General features: G+C 38.6%; 1 protein-coding gene across 4 annotated transcripts in view; it reads right to left on the bottom strand.

Annotated features, from left to right (window-relative positions):
- Positions 1-5992: 5992 nt before the first annotated feature.
- Positions 5993-15075, bottom strand: part of LOC126260156 (cytoplasmic protein NCK1) — a 71425-nt gene continuing 62342 nt past the window's right edge. For 3 of the 4 annotated variants that reach the window (XM_049957416.1, XM_049957413.1, XM_049957414.1), the window contains 3 exons: positions 9322-9829; positions 9001-9234; positions 5993-8904 (listed from right to left, as the gene is read on the bottom strand). In XM_049957416.1, coding sequence (XP_049813373.1) covers positions 8692-8904; positions 9001-9234; positions 9322-9829 — 955 coding nt within the window. In that variant the 3' untranslated portion in view covers positions 5993-8691. The remainder of the gene's footprint in view (positions 8905-9000; positions 9235-9321; positions 9830-15075) is intronic. The other variant, XM_049957415.1, reaches the window with a different exon arrangement.

Genomic DNA, 15075 nt, shown 5'->3' on the forward strand with positions numbered 1-15075 from the left:
GTCTTGTTTGCACTATGGTAGATACATTTACGTAAAATAACATTTCTGTCTAATAATGATATATTAACAGAAATACAGAATGAATGGACTCTTTAACAAGTTGATTGATCTCGAATAGCAAGGAATCCTAGAATAAAGTTCACTGTGTGAGGTAACGTAATGATAACTCCCTGAGTAGATTTAAAACAGCTGTCCAGATTTTGGTGTACCTGTACAGCACAAGATAAATGCTGGAGGCTTCCTTTGAAAGAGAGAGCCAGTTTCCTCCTCTATTCTTCAACAGTCCAAACACATGGTTTGCCTCTGAACACATAGTTTGACAGGACATTAACCCTACTCTCCCTCCCGCTAGAGTAAATTTAGTCAGAAATGGAAGGAAGGAAATGGCAGAAATAAATTGGGATGAGTGAAGTTGGAAATGATTGTGCAGTGTGACAAATACTACTTTACTGCTCACCAACGACAGCTGAGATACACCAGTATGAAAGCTACAGCAATGGTAAAAAGAGAAATGTTTAACCTCCTCACAGATTGTCTTTCTGGGTAGTTGTTCCACAGACACATGCCTGAAATGTAGAACCAAAAGGAAAAAGATTTGGAGTTAGGCATATATATGGAATGATTGACACTTGATATGATGGGAGAAGGGCGAAGGAAAATATATGACAATAATGTCATCTTTAGTGTAACTAAGCATAAAATGATTGACATATCAGATAACCAAGTTTTTACACACATACCTTATAAGCATTTATATCTAGCTCAAATTGGCTGGAAGAGTCCAGGGCTAATGAATGATTCATTTGTTGTACTTCAATTTGAAATCCTCATGGTTCTTACTTGTGCAAGTAAATATTGTGACTGGCTTATGGTCACTGAGAGAAGAGAATATTTGCATTGATTAAATATTATTCTTGATTTTTTGCAGACACGTAGAATAACTTAAGAGAAGTACAGCTTTATGTTTGAAATTATATGTATTCCAACAATGGTTTTTTATTATTTTTCAGTGAGAGGGGTCTAGCTATTCCTTCATACATCTATGGTGTTTTTTGAGCCACCTGACTAAGCTACACAACTCAATTTTTTTTAAAAAAATCATATACAGTTGTTTTATGTGAATGTTCATAGATGTGACTGGAACTGTGAATTTCACTACCACATAAATGAATTCCGGAACAATTATGGTATTTTTATTTGTTCAAGGTGTGTAAGCAAGGTTTTTCGGGCTGATAATTTGATGTGTAATTCTCCACTTTGCTGTGATGCACACATTTCTCCCATGAGATTTGGTGGAGAGATAAGAGTGTCTCTTGAATGTGTTGCCCTGAAATCACTCTGCCCCCATTTGGATGTCTTCAGTACACTGTTCCCAATAATCTTTACCTTCACAAAACTGTCACTACTTTGACACCATATAGAACTTGTCGTGAAATTTACTCTTTATCCTAGTAGTTTCTTCGAATATAACACAGATATGCTTGTGTAGATAGATCTTAGATATGTAGAGCTAAATTCTTCACCCTCCATAATTTTCCTGCAGAACTGACTAATGTGAAAGTATTTGATTAGACATACCACAGCTGTAATCTCTTGTTATATGCTCATTAACAACTGAGGTAGAGACAAGATGAATGTAATAGTTGTCATTCACAACTGAGAAATTGTCAGCCCTTGTAATGTCCAGTAGCACGATGGTTGCATACAAGACAGCCAAGACAAACCATTATACAGCATTTTATTGCAGCTGGACTGTGGCTGTGTTGTGCATGGGAAACTACAAAACCATGCAGGCATGGGCTTGCCATGTGCCATCACATTTAGTGTGAGTCGGCAGCCATGGGCAACGATGTATTGATGCCAGCTGTCACAGTCATCTATTGCAGAATGTAATGGTGCATAGACAGGTCACAGTGCAGCTAATCAGTCTTCAATTCAGTGCAGGGGAACAATAATTTATGAACAGTCATATCACCCGACAGACACTATTGCTCCACGCACACATTGCTTTACTCACTACGTATCCCAATGCAGGTATCCCAATTGGTGCAAGAACTGTGCTACTGAATCCTTGAACTCGGGAAAAAACGATCACACGTACAGATGTCTCACGGTACCCATTGGAACTTTTTGAGAAAAGGTACAAGCGAAGTGAAAAACACAGATGCTGGTGCCTTTTGCTTGTCGATACAGAATATTCCGGGCAGATTATGGAGGTACTATTTTTCACATGTAAGGGGTGTTTACATGAGCTGAAATGGGCTGTTTGATACATCTGTCACTATCTCTCGCAAGTGAACTATGCAGAAACCTACTGTCCAGTGATGTGTATGTCCTACTACTGCACCCTTAGGCAAGACAACGAACCATCCATGTCACTTACAAATTGTCAAATGTTTGAAGAACTTTCCACAGACAAGTGTGTTCATCAGTCCTGGGCAATTAGGGACATCATCCAACAAGATGTGCACTCCTCTGACTTACATGGTCATATTTGTGGGCTGTGATTAGGAATCAGAAATGCTCTTCAGCACCTGTTTCTTGTACTACTGCACACTGCTGCTACCATAACTGTGTAAAGGGATGCTACATGCTAGTAGGAAAGTATGTTGGATTCAATTGTTCATGACAATTATTTCAAATAAATATGAAAACTTCTGGAGCATGGCATATGTTAAAATTGTCTTTCCGTCTGCAAATGACAACACTATCACCCTGTGTTTGTTTGACTGTGGATCCAGAGGACCAGTATTCAACCCCTGTCAGTCCTGGGATTTTTTATTTCACTTACAACTTATGGCAAAGTTTATTTGCATGCAACATGCCAAGTTGCACTGTGGTTCTGAATTCTCATTAAATGATAGGTCCCTTCCAACTGGTCAGCTATGTCATTTAAAAAGATCAGAGAGAGAGAGAGAGAGAGAGAGAGAGAGAGAGGGGGAAGGCAAGGCCATAGCAACAACAACGCCATTATGTTTCTGCAGTTTGACTCACGACAGAGTTATACCTATCAGAACACTTTTATGAATGGACAGGTTTTCTTAGGGTTACAACATTATAAAAACTGTCCTTATACCCTTTGCTGAAGTAGGCCATCAAAATGCACAGGAATAACTCCTGCCTTTTCTCTGAATTGCCACCTTAGATTATTTGGGGAATTACAATGACAAAGCTTCAGGGTATACTTACTTGTTATGTGCTTCCTGAAAAACATGCCACCAAGCAACTATTCATTAATGCACAATCCTGTAGTCTGGAATTTAACTACTAATAAAAATACATTGAACTGTTTCAAAATTAATATACTCTATGCGAGACATCCATAACAGTTGCTATAATTTTTCATGATGAACGAAACTGCTGGAAGTGTAACTGACAAATCCTTTATTTGAATAAAAGTGTACACACAACCCGGGATTCAGGATGTAAATCCCATCTTCGGGCATCTGATTGCGTACAATAAAATCATACCACTCACACAAAAATTTATCAGGTAGCATGTGATATCTTGTGTGTGTCAGGCATGAAAATATTGTTTGAGTCAACCAGTTACACACCAGTAACTGGGGCCATATAAGTGCCCTTCCCGCCGCATCACGATTGCCCAGCGATGGTAAACAGACTGTGCGCAGCAGTCTGTTAACCAGATTTGCTGGCCTTTAACACTTTAACAACATGGGATGGGCAGGTTACTTACAAGGCCCTGCTTACCCAGTGTTGTTTTGGTTGACTTGAATCTGTTCACCTCACCTGCACGAGATCTTGCATGCTACTTGATTTGGATTTTTTTAACATGACTGCTACAATTTTCTCATATGCAATCAAGCACCTGAAGATCGGATTTACATCGAGAAACCTGGGTCTTGGGTACAATTTTATCCAAATAAAGTATCTGTCAATTACACCTGGAGCAGTTTCATTTATCATGAAAAATAAGAAACAAAAAGATATCTCAGTATCTTGTTTCTGCTCAGAACTGATAGCAAATGTGTGACAGTGTAAAAAGGATTTTGTACAAAGAAATAATCTATAGACAGAAAACAAAATGGGCTCATCTGTAGCAAAAGTGTTTCGGCAGTATTTGCATGCATGCTTTGACTTCAGGAGCCTTCCATTTGGAGACAGCCTTTTTACTATTTCTTGCCTTATATTGTAAAGAACTCTGGAAACAAAAAATATCACGGGTGTAACTGTCAAAATTTTCAAAGCTAATTTTGATCTTTGTTCTTTTTAAGCCAACATACCAGTGTATGTCCAGCTTCATATTACTACACATCATTGTCTCTTAAATTTTCACTTGAATATAGTTTGTAAACACTTCCATCATGTAAAACTTCATTCATAACTTTATCTCATTCTTCGTTTGTCAGCTAGACCTTAAAAGGGCTCTGTTGTATGCAGCCTATTATTAACCCTATTATGAGGGAAATTAAGCACAAACAATGCCAGGTAACTACACGGATTCAATGAAGAGTGAAAAGCAGGTAGAACAAAGGTGGACAGCCACAAAATCTTATATACATATCTGTAGCACCAGTCTCCAGCTCCTTGAGCTTTTTAGACAAAATTCTTTTGTCTGTTTGATCATAGAGGTGCAAACCTACAGTCAATATGAGATGGCTTATTAACTCTTGATACCTTGTTGCAATAATAGTCACAAGTGGGAGACATGTCTAGTACTGCAACGAATCCTGTTAAGTTTGGTTCATTTGGAGTGAGGAAGGTTGAATCCAGCTATTTTTCACCAATCAGCTTGGCTGTCGATAAGGTCATGAAGATGTTCCCAAGACCATCCTACACTATTGTTTTTGGACAGACGAATAGAATCATAATCTTGCAAGAACAGTTGCTGTCTGATACATGAAGGCCTAATATTGTTCAGTATAGGTTACCAATAACCAGCGATGTATAGAAACACACCAGACATTCTCATTCTCACAGTGTAATGCAGTTGGAGAGCAACCAATCCAGTGTGGGAGCAGTTAAACCATGCAGCACATCAATGTGTAGCAGGTGAATATTCAAATGCTACAGCAATTCTGATGTAATCCCAGTTAATTGTTACAGCTTAGAAGTCTGGTAGGTTTCTGAAGATGGACGGTAAGGTTAAGAATGGACTAATGCATACATTATGTCAGCAACTATAGAATACTAGTAGTTACATGATGATGAAAGTTTAACATTGTCTTGACATAACATAAAAAGGAGGAGGGTGAAGGGGATGAAATTCAAAAAGAAAAAAAATAATAATTTGTTAGCTGGCATGATTGATGTAGAACCAAAATCACAAAGGCTGTAAATCTTACAGGATTCAATTACTGAAAGTTCAGAATAGAGTCTAGTGGAATTAAATATCATTATGAAAGGAAGCACATAATGAAAATAAATTCTGTTCTCATAGAACACTTCACTGAGATATGGTGCCTCCTGTCACCAAAGGTTGGTTTTTGACAACCATCTAAAATTAGAACCCTTCTGCCAAAAGGAACCACTGGCATCGAAAGCTTGCGTATGTAAAACCTTTTTATTTTACACGAGTCTTCTACTGCCACCGCTTGGTGAGTACTTTTTTTTTTTTATATCTACCCAATTACATTGTATTGTCAATAACTGATTATTTTCATTAGTATATCTGAAAAGGATTCTCACCTACAGTGGTACCTGCATCTCTTCCCACAAATTCTGTATGAATATGATGACAGCCATCACTGCTGAAAGTTTTATAAAAAAACATGTTTGTTAACCTAAAGCAACTGATGATATTTTGCCGTTACTGCTTGTCTCTCATGGTCAGTCAAACTTTATTCTACCTTTGTCACAAACATTCTTCCTAATTATTGTTTCACTTGCTACTTAAGTGATGCCCAGTCTTGATTAACATCTCATTGGGCTCTAAATTCAGTGAACAAAGTTAGGATGACCACAAACAGAGCAGACTCAGAATTTTTAAAGCAGGGTACAGAAAAAAGCATACAACATGAATACTAACTCATTACAATGTTTGCAGCATTTTATGTTTAAAAAAGAGCTACACAATAGGCAAATTAAAAAATAGTACACTGACCATATAATAATTTATATCCAAGCAGAAGATCTGCAGTCCATTAAAAATGAGCAAGGACACAGAAGCATGACCCTTCTGCAAAGAGTCGTCATAAAAAAAATCTCACTTGTACTTTAGTAACTTTCATTTCTAAGTCACAACTTCCCAATTACTATAATAAATATGCAGTCACTCATGAAAACACAAAATTAATATGCTACAGTTGCATCATATCATTACACACACAAAACCTATATACAGCAGGTAATTAATTACATAGCGTATTCCTTGAATGTTTACAATAATTTACACAAAGGAATGGTTATACAGTGAAAAGAAGAAAATTAAATTATACAAATATTCATAAATTCAAATCAGAGAATCTAGATGAAAAATTAAAATAATGTTCAGTATGGCAAGCAGTGCTCCTTTTAAGTATCCTTTGATACAATTTTTTTTTTTTTTTTTGCAAGGTGACGGTAAGTAAATATTGCTATTTCATTGCTGAAAACATTTACAAATGTTGTCAAAACGAAATCAGAATCCTATCGAATTATGTAATTTTTGCTAATGTTTTCTTGTATTTCACAAAGTATTACACATTTATTTTAATACATAATGCTATGTTACAAAATTCCTTAGTTGCCTGTTCAGTATTTCTGATTAATTACACTGCCTAAGTGCTTATCAATATGGCAATTTTCCTGCATTCTTGTTTTAACTGGTCCAAAGCCATTTTGTTAACTAGCGGGTGGAAAACAAAATCTTTTGGTTTATTGGGGATTAAAAAGAAAAAGTAAAATATAATAGCAAAGAAACCAGGTGTGTAAGTTGATTACTAACATTTGCAGAATCAGTAATAAAGGAGAGGGAGAAGGGGAGGGGGGGGGGGGGGGGGAAGAGAGAGATTCTAGTCTAGTTCCTACAGTTGCAATTGTTGAGAGAGCTTTGTTTTTAAGTAGTCTTAATTTTGTCTGAAAACTTAATTCATAGATGTTCTTAAATTTGAACATCTAAACAAATATTCTGTAATTAGTTTCAAAGAGTTGCTTGACACTACAAATTGCCAGATGTAAGTTAATCTGTGCAGAATCATTCAACGAACAAAAGAAACATAGAGCAGAAAGAATTTACATGTCAAATAGTTTCGCAGTGCTGACTCGTACATCATACAAGTCTTTGATGTAAATATCAAGTTAAAGTCTCTTGTCAATTTCTTCATGAATCTAAAATCTCTAATTTCACACAGTTAAATTTAAATTTTATTTAAACAGGGTTGGTACTGTCATAGTCATTTGTGCAATTTAAAATAAAGGAATCTTTACAACTCATCCTGTTCTTAGGCTCTGAGGTTACAGTATTAACCACTGTAATAGTGATAATTGTAAAGCAGGTCATGTATACCACATCTGAAGCATATAAATGTATATAGGAGCACACTGTTGAGATCTAACGAAGTTACATCAATGTCTTTATTGGAAATAGATAATTTTTTACTGATTTGAAGTGCTAACAATTTGATTTGTAATCAATTTGCTTTATCATCTTATTTAGTATTCTATTACTATGATACTGAAGTTCTGCTTGCATAAAGGTCATGTAAGCATAAGGGTACAAAGAACATAACAAAAACCAGTAACAGCAATTTCTGTTCACACAGTAGTTACACATACAACAATTTTGTAGTATCTCTGCTGCATCAAACAGTTTACACAAGTCAAATGATGAGGTATATTAAAAATGAATGGCATAAAAGTACTATTAATCCACTGAGTAATGGAAGATCACCAAAAATGTGACACAGTGACAAAACATTTATTCTCATTATATCACTAGAATTATGATTACACATTGATATTATGCATTTTCATAATGTGCAGTCTTCTATACTAAATTATTCACAACAGGGAAGGTCATATAGATGTGGCATACAAAAATGCAATGACTCAACAGTATTCTAAACAGAGCAAAGTATTAATGTTAACTCTTTAAGAGGTACCAAGCTCTGATAATATGTACTAACAGAAAAATGCAAATATAGAAATCTTTCTCTTTCAGCACTTCGAGGTTCCAATGAATCTATCATTTACAATCAATCACACATCTAAAATAATATACAAAGCACTTACTGCATCCAGAATGTTGCAGAAGGGGCCAACACAGGACTCTACTCTGCAAGACAGTCAGATAATAAATTAAACCTGCAACTCAATAAAATGGTTACAATGAAGTTACAGCCTTCATTAACCAAAATCAGTAACATATTCCTTATTTTTATAATGTGCATATTTTTGCCATTTGTTTTGGAAAACTGATTTTATTTTTGCCACAGAGATAACAATGACTAGAGTCTTATGGAGCTCACTGTTACATCATAACACAACAGTATTTTATGAATCTCAAATAATATGTAAAAATGGTCACATAATTCACTGAACTTCTCACGCAATCACAATTATTCCTAACAAACTAAACTAGCTTTCCAAGACTTCCAAAAACAAAAAAAAACAATATTATACACACACTTGCACTCATTCTGCCGTTATTCTTCCAGCATATATTATAATTATATTCTAACAAACACAAACTCTTGAATGACAGATATGTTCTTCAGGTTAAGAGTAGGGTAAATAATGTAAAACTAATATTTAGCAGTTATTTGAAGATTTTGGGAGTGGCCGTACGAGATATAATTTCTCGCCTTGCTTGTTAGTATAAATAGGTGCACGCTGATAATGGTCTACAAGCTGATCCAAGGTATGAAACTTCCGCTGACCAATGCAATAGAGTGCACCTTCCACATGCACTCTGAAATGCTTATTTCGTCCAGGAGCTTTCAAAGATACCGAATAGTCACCCACCTACAAGAAGAGAAAAGAAAATTACTACATAAATCTGCAAAACAATATCCTCATAATTCACAACGGAAAATTTTGGTTTACTGAAGCAGAACTCACATTCGTTTCACTATCTCTTATTAGGAAGTCACCATCATGGCCATGTTGATTTAAAAGATTATCACACTGGGCACGAGTAATTGTTCCATAATACCACGGTTTTCCCACGAGATGAGGTCGGTCGACACTACGAACTCCTGGGGCATTACCGTCTGTTCGATGATCCAGCGAATCATGCCTTTCTCCACCGCCATCTCGATTTCTATAGGGCTGCGTAAGGTATTCACTTAGTTCCTAAACCAAATTAATTATACAAATAAGAAAAAAGATGAAAGAAATCGAGCGACAAGACCATGTTCTCTTACACATACAGTAACCCACCTGAAGATAGTTTCTTGGAACCAAGCCTATTTGGCCTTGTGCATTGCGAGCTTTATACCATTCTGGATCAGAGGGTGGTCTGTCCAATATTTCAAGGCGATCTCCCTTCTCAAATGATAACTCTTGTTCGTTGTTTGATGAAAAAGAATAGAGTGCAACAACAATATCGAGAACATTTTCTGCCATAGCATATGTGTGCAAAGTATCATCTGCATCCCCTTCTTCTTGTGTATAATTGCTTGGAAACCAACCAGCCACTGAACCACTCTGTCCACGCCACCAGCCATCATTACTCTTCTCCAAAATCAAAATCCGTGTTCCCTTCACTAGAGATAGCTCATCTGCTTGCTGAGCTTGATAATTGTACTTCACAACAGCTGTTCCAATAGCTTCCGATGGGTCAGCTGGCAAACGTCGTCCCATTGTTGGTGATTCAATAGCTCGTGATGGTGAATTACTGGAAGGAAGAGTTTTTGAACCAGACCCTTTCTTCACTTTTTTCTTGATGCTGAAAAAGTATTGACAGAAATATTAGTACTTCTGCAAATACCAATGAGAATGAAAAGGATGTGAAATGTGTCAAGGTGAGAGAGAGAGAGAGAGAGAGAGAGAGAGAGAGAGAGAGAGAGAGAGAGGGGGGGGGGCATTATCGAAATGGGACAAATTGATAGATGTGATGTACATGTATGGATAAACAAATGATTACAATTTCAGAAAAATTGTATGATCTTTTCAAGAGAACGAGCTTCACAAATTGAGCAAGTCAATAACACATTGGTTCATGTATGGTCCTTATGCTAGGAGTTATTTAGCTTGGCATTGATTGACAGAGCTGTGGGATGTCCTACCGATGGATATTTTCCAAATGCTGTCCAACTGGGATATCAGAGTGTCAAAATCGCAAGATGGTTGGAAGGTCCTGCCCATAATGCTCCAATGTTCTCAAATGGGGAGAGACCTAGAAACCATGCTGGCCAAGATAGGGTTTGGCAAGCAGGATTCTCTTTCACTGGAGTAGAACCAGTGATGAGCCCCACTTCAAAGTGAACCCCAATGACCAGCAAAGACCTGTCTGTAGACACCACGGGCAGTGGTGGGATACCAACCTGATTATCACCAACAACCAGGAATGATGGTCTGGTGTGCCATTTCTTTTCATACCACGACTCCTTTGGTTGTCATCTGCGACACCTTTACAGTACAGCGGTACATCGACAATATTCTGTGCCCCTTATGGTAAGCCCTCCTTGGCTTACATATCAGCAAGATAATGCCCAAACCGCACATGACGAGAATTTAGACTGACCGTCTTAATGCTTGCCAAACCCTACCTTGGCCAGCAAGATCTCCATCTCTCTTCCCAATTGCAAATGCTTGGAGCACTATAGATGATGCCAAGTCAAATAACTGCTTGAAAAAGGGCCAGAGGTGGACCAACGAGTTACTGACTTGTTCAATTGGTGAAGCTCTTGCCCTTGATTAAATCACAAATTTTTTCTGAAATTGTCATCATTTGTTTGCCCACAGATGTGCATCACATATACTGATTTCTGTCCCGTGTGAATAATTCCTTCATGGTGTGCCACTTTTTTTTGTCTTAAGAGTGTATTTCTGAAGCTATTGAATTGAAGTGGTGTTGAAGTGAGTCTAACTATGGAGACTGATGTAGGAAAGCAAAGAAAATATTTATTGAAGATACAAAAATGCAAATGAGCGTTTGGCGTCATTGGCCGGGAGGCCCCTTACGGGGCGGGTCCGGCCGCCTTGGTGCAGGTCTTATTACATTCAACGCCACATTGGGTGACCTGCATCCCAGATGGGGATGAAATGATGATGAAGACAGCGCAACACCCAGTCCCTGGGCAGAGAAAATCCCCGAACCAGCTGGGAATCGAACCCGGGCCTACAGGGCGGCAATCTGTCACGCTGACCACTCAGCTATCAGGGTGGACATTGAATGCACACAAAACATGAGTGTCTAATTGTGTACAAATCTTAAAAATATTACTTGGAGGAAGCACTATTGAAAACTGAACTTTAAGAACAATAGTTAGGGGATAGTTTTCAAGTGCAAATTGTTTTTCTTTCAAATTTCAAGAGGTATGATAGAATTTGAATTTTGACATGTAACAGCAATGCGCAAAAAGTTCACAGACAGGCACCTCAAATTGTTCTGAAACCCTTTTTTGTTTGATAATATATTTTGTCAATGCACTATATTGCCTTAAAATATGTATGATTGAAAAAAAGATTTTTTTCCAAACAATGGAAAATTTAAGATGGAATAATAACAATATTATGAAATGGATCGATCACTGCTCACTATATAGTGGACATGTTGAGCTGCAGATAGGCACAACAAAAACACTGTTAGACAAATAAGCTTTCAGCCAAATGGTCTTCTTCCGTATTAGACAAAACAAACACACACACACAGTCTCTGGTTGCAGATGTTAGAATACGTGTGTGTGTGTGTGTGTGTGTGTGTGTGTGTGTGTGTGTGTGTGTGGTCTAATGCGGAAGAAGGCCTTTTGGCCAAAAGCTTACTTGTCTAACAGTCGTTATGTTGTGCCTATCTGTGGTCCAACATCCCCACTATATGCTGAATAGCAATCTATCCTTTTCATAACATTGTCAAAAGATTTTTTTGTATCATATGTCTTGTATTTAGTAGCAGATGACTGATTTTCACAAGAAGCATAAATAAATGTACATACACTGACCTGTTATAGAAAAACCAGCCAGTGGCAGGCAATTACCATAAAAACAGGAGACATACCTTTAATCTTTAAGGAACATTACTGGAAGTTTGGGAATGTTGCTGTTGTTCAGAGACTGTGAAAACTTAAGTTTGGGACTTATTCACTAAAAAGATTATTAACTGAATGTTTGTGAGATAAATTTGAAATACACGCAACAGTTTTTGATACGCATAAAGACTGATTGTGGCAATCTCGCATGATTACAAGTGATGAATCCTCTAATGTGGTGTTGGAATTCAGCACAAAAACCTTCAAGACAAGCTTTGTGTAATAATGGTGCAAACACTAGTAGCATGTGGCAAATTCTGAAAAGAAGGAAAGTACAGAAACTAGGCGAGGCTGACTCAGACCATGTAGTGCAATTCTGTGAATAACAGGTGATAGTTGTGTGTCAGATGGGATATATGGGTAGCATTTTAGGGGTGTGCAATCTTACTTGAATCAATATTATGAAGAGGAAAATCGCTAGACAACTGAAACCACACTGCGGAACCAGCGCATGATGGGCGTGGTGACTGGGTGGCGTAAGGATGAGGCTAGGGTGGGGAGGGGGAGGGATAGTATGGTGCAGGTGTCTGACAGTGAAGTTCTGCAAGGTAGATGGAGGGCAGGGGAGAGGTGGGGCAGGAGGGAGGTGAGGGAGTAGCGAGAAAGGATAAAAGTAAAAATACTGGGTGTGATGGTGGAATGAAGGCTGTGTAGTGCTGGAAGCAGTCGCAGTCACAGTCACGGCCTGTGGTATACGGATTCTTCCCACCAGCACCAGCTTCTCTGAATTGTGCAGGTGGGAACGTTCCCTGCAACACATCCTGTGTTCCTGTGACCCTCCTGGTCTCAACCTTTGTTAGTCACTGTCCTCACACATCCAGCCCCTTCCCTGTTCCCATTCCAGCACTGCACAGCCGTCATTCCACCATCACACCCAGTCTTTTTACTTCTCTCCTTTTCCGCTACTTCCGTGACCCCCCCCCCCCACCACCACCGCCCCCTCTCTCCTGTCCTCTGTCTAACCTGCAGCACTTCACTTCACTGTCCACCACTCCCACCATACTATCCCTCTCCCTCTCCACCCCAGCCTCCTCCTTATCCCCACCCAGTTGCCACACCCATCATGCACTGGTGCTGCTGCTCGCAGTGTGGATTCAGTTGCCTGAGACTGCAGTTGTTTGTTTGTTTGTGTGTGTGTGTGTGTGTGTGTGTGTGTGTGTGTGTGTGTGTATTGTTCACAAAGGCCCTAATGGCCAAAAGCTTTATTTGTGACAGTCGTTTTGTTATGCCTATCTGCAACTCAGCATCTTTGCTATATGGTGAGTAGTGACTTTCCTTTTCATAACATTGTCAAATTCCACCCTGGATTTTCCATTACTTGAATCAAAATTTATAAGGTAATTGGACAGATAAAAATCTACTACCAAGGGGCAGCAGGAGCATAAGGTACTGAAATTTGCAATATTTTGGAGCCAGTGGTTCCTCCTCCTGGCAGAAGAGACGAAGGGGAAGGAAAAGTGGTGAAAGAAAAGGACTGGTGAGATTTAAGACATGGGGAGGGTTCAGAAAAGTCACCCAGAACACCGAGTTAGGGGAGACTTACCAGAATGGAGGGTAAGGGAAGACAATTCATATGAGGGCTATCCACAAAGTACATTACGTTTTGGAATTAAAAATAAATAAAGTATTGGAAATTTTTTTAATTATATACAGATGAAAGCCACACTTAAATACTACTTTTCTACATAGTTGCCATTTAAATTAAGGACGAGCTTGGAAATTCCTTCGTCGTAAAATTCGTCCGCCTGCGCCTACAACCACGTGGTTACCTCTTTTGGGACAGAAAAGGTGTGATTTTTGTGGATTTCCTGGAAAGAGGCACTACAATAAACTCTCAAAGGTATTGCCAAACTCTGCACAACCTCAGAAGAGCAATACAAAACATGCGCAGGGGAAAGTTGGGCTCAAAGATCTTGCTGATTCACAACAACGCCCGCGCCCACACGGCAAATGCCACTCGTGAAGTTCTCGAATCTTAAGTGGGAGTTGTTTCCTCATCTGCTGTACAGTCCCGACCTGGCACCGAGTGACTTCCACTTATTCCCAGCAATGAAGAAGTGGTTGGCTATGCAGCGTTTTGATGACGACGCACAGCTTCAAGAAGAGGTAACCACGTGGTTGAAGGCGCAGGCGGCCGAAATTTACGACGAAGGAATTTCCAAGCTCGTCCATCGCTACGATAAGTGCCTTAATTTAAATGGCAACTATGTAGAAAAGTAGTATTTAAGTGTGTCTTTCATCTGTATATAATAAAAAAATTCCAATTCTTTATTTATTTTTAATTCCAAAACATATTGTACTTTGTGGATAGCCCTCGTATAATGGCAGTGACAGAACATGTGGAACCAATAAAGTTTCCTGTGCACTCTCTAGACTTCTGTTTCTTCTTATGGGACACAGTAAAAGAAGTAGTGCACCACTATAAGCTGCATAGCCTGGAGATATTCTATAACAGAATTTATTCAGCATGTGCAAAAATGTCATTGCACACTTTGGTGTAAGCTATGGAAAATGTAATTTTTACTCAGAAATGTATTGATGCTGGAGATCAACAATTTGTACATTTCCTATAACCATAATTTAGAAAATTTAGTGTAATGGGAAAGTACATTTGTCACTACAAAATTGATTTTCTGTGACAGTCCAAAGCATGTACACATACTGTACTAAAATGGGCAACGGAACATCACTTTAGGAGGAGTGGGAAGGATCTTGGGTCGGATGTCCCTCATTTCAGGGCATAATGAGACACAATGAAAGCCCTGGCGAAGGATATTGTTTAGTTGTTCCAGTCCAGGGTGATGAGGGGGATGCTCCTTTGAACCTGATTCTTGAGGATGGTGGGAGGAGTGGGTGAAGGGGGGAGGGGATGAGGACATGGCACAGGAAATCTGTTTACAGAGTAGGTTGTGGGTGGTGCCTCCATGAGTATGCTCCAGCTCAA

The sequence above is a fragment of the Schistocerca nitens genome, chromosome 5 (assembly GCF_023898315.1).
Source record: "Schistocerca nitens isolate TAMUIC-IGC-003100 chromosome 5, iqSchNite1.1, whole genome shotgun sequence".
Lineage (NCBI taxonomy): Eukaryota > Metazoa > Arthropoda > Insecta > Orthoptera > Acrididae > Schistocerca > Schistocerca nitens.